The 5,308-nt window shown below is 40.8% G+C and overlaps 1 protein-coding gene across 2 annotated transcripts; it reads left to right on the top strand.

Annotated features, from left to right (window-relative positions):
- The first annotated feature begins 94 nt into the window (after nucleotides 1-94).
- On the top strand, nucleotides 95-5,242 carry LOC110537108 (protein PBDC1). 2 transcript variants are annotated; one of them, XM_021622888.3, is made up of 6 exons: nucleotides 95-287; nucleotides 1,781-1,846; nucleotides 1,956-2,015; nucleotides 2,133-2,273; nucleotides 2,389-2,500; nucleotides 2,643-5,242. In XM_021622888.3, the coding sequence occupies exons 1-6, from the start codon at nucleotides 258-260 to the stop codon at nucleotides 2,732-2,734; spliced, it is 501 nt and encodes a 166-aa protein (XP_021478563.1). In that variant the 5' UTR covers nucleotides 95-257; the 3' UTR covers nucleotides 2,735-5,242. The 2 variants fall into 2 exon arrangements, with proteins under 2 accessions (XP_021478563.1, XP_090048058.1); XM_090191932.1 differs by lacking the exon at nucleotides 1,956-2,015 and having other exon boundaries at nucleotides 148-287.
- The last annotated feature ends 66 nt before the right edge of the window (nucleotides 5,243-5,308 follow it).

The following is a 5,308-nucleotide window of genomic DNA, read 5'->3' as shown; positions in this document are numbered from 1 at the left end:
CTCCTAGACATCGAGGAGACTGGTGGGAGGGTGTGAGTGCGTCCTCTCTTCTCTCTCCTCTCCTCTCCTCTCTCCCCAGCTCCTTCCCTCTCCTAGCCTATCTGACAACAAGTGGATAAGAAGCAACATGGTGAACAATGAATACCAGAATTTAGCTTTAACCAGTCCCAGATGTCACAGCAGATGTAGGAAAGGAGACAAGGCGTGGGCCCTTTAAGCAGAACGATATGACGTAATCGGGTCAGGGGTTTACAGCTATGGCGTCGGGAAATGGACTTGCTTCTCTGGTGAGAATCCATACGGTTGAATAACTGTATTTGAATTTAATGTACATGACATATACCGGTAGATTGTAGCTGTATATGAATTATTAAAGTATATGCTGCATTTTTATTTGTAGTAATGCCTCTTCCTAAACGGGAACAACATTGATTGAATTGAACATGTTTTAATACCATTATTAGACTTCAGCAATAACAGTAATATTGAATTGATAATGCCAATGACAACATTTCGTCGTATTATTTAGGATGTGAACTGCGAAGTAGCTTTGGGACACAACATCAGCAGTCTGTATTGGTAGGACTACCCTAGTTGTGAATCGTTCTGGTCCGTGGCGATGGAAAATACCTACCACAATATAGAGTGGCGGTGTAATCATGCCCATAAAACCTAGTGGTCAAACAGGGAAATGGTTTCAATCGTTTTTCCGCCATTCATTTTTCCCATAGAGAACGCCTAAAATAAGGGCTGTGTTTCGTGTAGGCTTACCCTGGCGTGACGTTTTGATAACCATGTATATCTCTCGGACAAGGTGACACACACATTTATATGGCTCTATTTACTCTTATTCGAAAACGCTAATTAGCATCAAAGTAGACCATGCAAAACTACACTTTTCTGCAAACTCCTACATATCATCTCTAGCGGACACCTTTGCTAACAGGTATTGTCACATTAAAACTTGCACTAGACAGTTTACAGGATTATCAATTTTAAGAAATATTGCACATCTAATTACTACATTTAGCTAACATTATATGGTTGATCCAGATATTCTAACCTCTGCCTCGACTCTGCAGTCTCATCCAGATCATGGCATTTGTAGTTCTTTACAACAGCTACATTAGCAGATAATTAGCATGTCAAATACAGGCGGCTATATTGTCCTACCTAGAACAATTTACAGTTTTAACAAAACATCACGCTAGGGTAAGCCTAACACGAAACACGCTAAAATCCTCTGGGAAAAAAATGAATAATGGAAAAACAATTAGAACCATTTCCTTGTTTGACTGCTAAGTTGTATGGGTATTATGACAGGAGTCTGTATTGGTTGTACTCCCTGAGTTGTGAATCGTTCTGGTGGGTGGCGATGGAAAATAACCCTACCAAAATATAGCCAGCTACACCAAAAAGTAAATGCCTGTTAACAAACGCATATAATCTCTAGGAACTCGATTTACCAGATGTAAAGTGAAATGTGTCCCTCGCTATCAGCGGGCTGCCATTAAACCACACACTTGGTGTAGTTCGGACAAAAGTTGGATTCAGACCTTTATTTAATATTGAGGGTCACATTTTACTTTACGTCTGGTAAATCGACAGGAAATTATTTTTTGGTGTATTTTGGTTGGGTTATTTTTCATTGCCACCCACCAGAACGATTCACATCTCAGGGACTCCAACCAATACAGACTCCTGTGTTGTGTCCCAAAGCTAGTGTAAAGGAGCAATTGTAATACTGTAATGATAATGATTGTTATATCATGTTATTCAGGGTGTCGAGGGAGCTACAGCAGCCGCACAGGCTCTGTCTCTACCAGCTGAGGCGTATGGGAACGATGTGAGTTGCCAACACACGTTCTATTGAGGTTTTCCATCCTCTGACACACTCAACACACTATAATTGTAGTGTCAGTTAGCTAACCTGTGTGTGGGTGCATGTGTCTTAGCCTCAACTGGAAGTGATGTGGGCGATGAAGGCTTACAATCACGCAGAAATCTACTTCAATGTGAGTCTCTCTTACTCACAAGTACCTGCACCAGTTGGAGCATATTATCAATACTAGCAGCCACATTGCACTGATCTAGTCCTCTCCCCTCTAGCTAATAATGTGTGTGTACTGTAGCTGCTCTCGTCGGTAGACCCCAGTAATCTGAAGTTGACCACGGTGGATGACCGGATCTATACATCCTTCAAAGAATCTTTCTCAGACCTCAACATTAAGAACTTGGACCCAGACATGCTCAAAACGGCAGAGGCCAAAGAGGTAGAGGACAACGTGTGTTACAGGAGTCAGAGATACAAAGAGAGACAGAGGAAGAGTGAGTGGGTGGGTGTGTGTGTGAGAGAAACTAACCTCATCTCTGTATTGGCATCAATAGAAGTGGCGTCCATTCTGTAACCAGTTTGACGGAGTGGTGGAGGACTTTAACTACGGGACTCTGCTACGACTTGACTGTGTGAAGGACTACACAGAGGAAAACACCATATTTGGTATTGTCAGTCACTATTACACAAGAAATGTTGTCACTAATTAGGAGCATAAGTGTGCGGGCCTTCTGTCTTTTTTTAATGAATATTCACCAGGATTTTTAGTTATCATGCGTATTTAACAATGACCTTATTGTCCCTACAGCCACCAGGATCCAGTTCTTTGCCATAGAGATCGCTAGGAACAGAGAAGGATTCAACACCCCTGTTTTCCAGGCTAAAAAGCAGCCTTCGTAAACCCATACCCTATAACCCAACCTACTATAACCTCTAACCCAGTAACAGAGAAAGTTGTCAGCTGTACCAGGTAAACACCCTTTATAAACCCTACCACCACCACCTCTAACACAGAGAAGGTTTTAACAGCTCTGGTTACTAGTGTAACTAGTAACTAGTGTAACACCACCATCTCCTTACAAACTTTTCCTCTGGTCACCCACCTTGTTGACAAAATAGGTGGTCTACTGGAAACTAGACCATGGGCATGTTCAGCAGGGGTATATTCTTTACATCTTGCAACAGAAAACATTGAAGAACCAAATCTAAACATGGAGGGACCTACCTGAATTTTTACAATAGAAACCCGTTTTCCATTTGGAATAAATGGTTTGTTGCAAAACGTTTTGCAACAATCTGTGTAATACACCCCAGGGCACGTTAAGATAAATATGTACAACAAACAATTCACAGTATTTCTATCTGCAACATTTGCTTACTGAACATGGCCCAGAAGTCCACCCCTCCACACACACACATCCCATAAGTGTGTGTGTTTGTGTGTGTGTACTGATGTCTAAACTGAGCATCGTAGCTATATGTAATTAGCTTTCCTCTTATTTGTGCCAAGCACTTCTGGGATTGCATATGTCCTTGTACAAAGTTGTAAACGTCTTTCAAATGGCATATATATATATATATATATATATATATATATATATATATGACGAGGCCAGTCCGAAGGTAGACACCAAATGCAGTCGGTTACACTGGGTAAATCTGAAAGAACACCCTATTTCTTATTTAGTGCACAACTGCTAGCCAGAACTCTGGTCATAAGTGGTTCACTATAGAGAATATGGTGCCATTTGAAAGACGTGGGTGTATATATATATATATTACACACACACACACATACACACCGTTGAAGTCGGAAGTTTACATACACCTTAGCCAAATACATTTAAACTCGGTTTTTCACAATTCCTGACATTTAATCCTATTAACAATCCCCTGTCTTGGGTCAGTTAAGATCACCACTTTATTTTAAGAATGTGAAATGTCAGAATAATAGTAGACAATGACTTTCAGGTTTTATTTTTCATCACATTCCCAGTGGGTCAGAAGTTTACATACACTCAATTAGTATTCGGTAGCATTGCCTTTAAATTGTTTAACTTGGGTCAAACATTTCGGGTAGCCTTCCACAAGCTTGGGTGAATTTTTTGCCCATTCCTCCTGAAGGAGCTGGTGTAACTGAGTCAGGTTTGTTGGCCTCCTTGTTCACACACTTTTTCAGTTCTGCCCACAAATTGTCTATAGGCTTGAGGTCAGGGCTTTGTGATGGCCACTCCAATACCTTGACTTTGTTGTCCTTAAGCCATTTTGCCACAACTTTGGAAGTATGCTTGCGGTCATTGTCCATTTGGAAGACCCATTTGTGACCAAGCTTGAACTTCCTGACTAATGTCTTGATGTTGCTTCAATATATCCACAATTTTCATCCCTCATGATGCCATCTATTTTGTGAAGTGCACCAGTCCCTCCTGCAGCAAAGCACCCCCACAACATGATGCTGCCACCCCGTGCTTCACGGTTGGGATGGTGTTCTTCGGCTTGCAAGCATCCCCCTTTTTCCTCCAAACATAACGATGGTTATTATGGCCAAACAGTTCTATTTTTGTTTCATCAGACCAGAGGACATTTCTCCAAAAAGTATGATCTTTGTCCCCATGTGCAGTTGCAAACTGTAGTCTGGCTTTTTTATGATGGTTTTGGAACAGTGGCTTCTTCCTTGCTGAGCGGCCTTATGTCGATATAGGACTCATTTTACTATGGATATAGATACTTTAGTACCGGTTTCCTCCAGCATCTTCACAAGGTCCTTTTGTTCTGTGCTGTTGTTCTGGGATTGATTTGCACTTTTCGCACCAAAGTACGTTCATCTCTAGGAGACAGAACGTGTCTCCTTCCTAAGCGGTATGACAGCTGCATGGACTCATGGTGTTATGTGCGTACTATTGTTTGTACTGATGAAAATAGTACCTTCAGGCGTTTGGAAATAGCTCCTAAGGATGAACCAGACTTGTGGAGGTCCACAATATTTTTTTTCTGAAGTCTTGGTTGATTTCTTTTGATTTTCCCACGATGTCAAGCAGAGGCACTGAGTTTGAAGGTAGGCCTTGCAATACATCCACAGGTACACCTCCAATTGACTCAATTGATGTATCAGAAGCTTCTAAAGCCATGACAGAATTTTCTGGAATTCTCCAAGCTGTTTAAAGGCACAGTCAACTTAGTGTATGTAAACTTCTGACCCACTGGAATTGTGATTCAGTGAATTATAAGTGAAATAATCTGTCTGTAATCAATTGTTGGAAAAATGTATTAGCAATACATTTGTGGAGTGGTTGAAAGACAAGTTTTAATGACTCCAACCTAAGTGTATGTAAACTTTCGACTACAACTGTATGTATGTGTATATATATTTTTTTATAACTGAATCTGAATAAATGGATGTCAAATCAACCTGTAGCCTGTGTTTCAGATAAATCCTTATGAAGACAATACCTTGCTAGTCTTCACCACACACTA

The sequence above is a fragment of the Oncorhynchus mykiss genome, chromosome 12 (genome assembly GCF_057628025.1).
Source record: "Oncorhynchus mykiss isolate SJ-2025 chromosome 12, ASM5762802v1, whole genome shotgun sequence".
In the NCBI taxonomy this organism is placed as follows: Eukaryota; Metazoa; Chordata; class Actinopteri; order Salmoniformes; family Salmonidae; genus Oncorhynchus; species Oncorhynchus mykiss.
The sequence above is the reverse complement of the archived record's forward strand: the minus strand, read 5'-3'. Positions and strand labels throughout refer to the sequence as shown.

Coding starts and splice junctions, on each gene's coding strand:
- LOC110537108 (XM_021622888.3), top strand. CDS start 258: ATGGCGTCGGGAAATGGACTTGCTTCTCTG. Junction 288..1,780: donor GAAATGGACTTGCTTCTCTG/GTGAGAATCCAT, acceptor CATGTTATTCAG/GGTGTCGAGGGAGCTACAGC. Junction 2,501..2,642: donor AGAGGAAAACACCATATTTG/GTATTGTCAGTC, acceptor TTGTCCCTACAG/CCACCAGGATCCAGTTCTTT.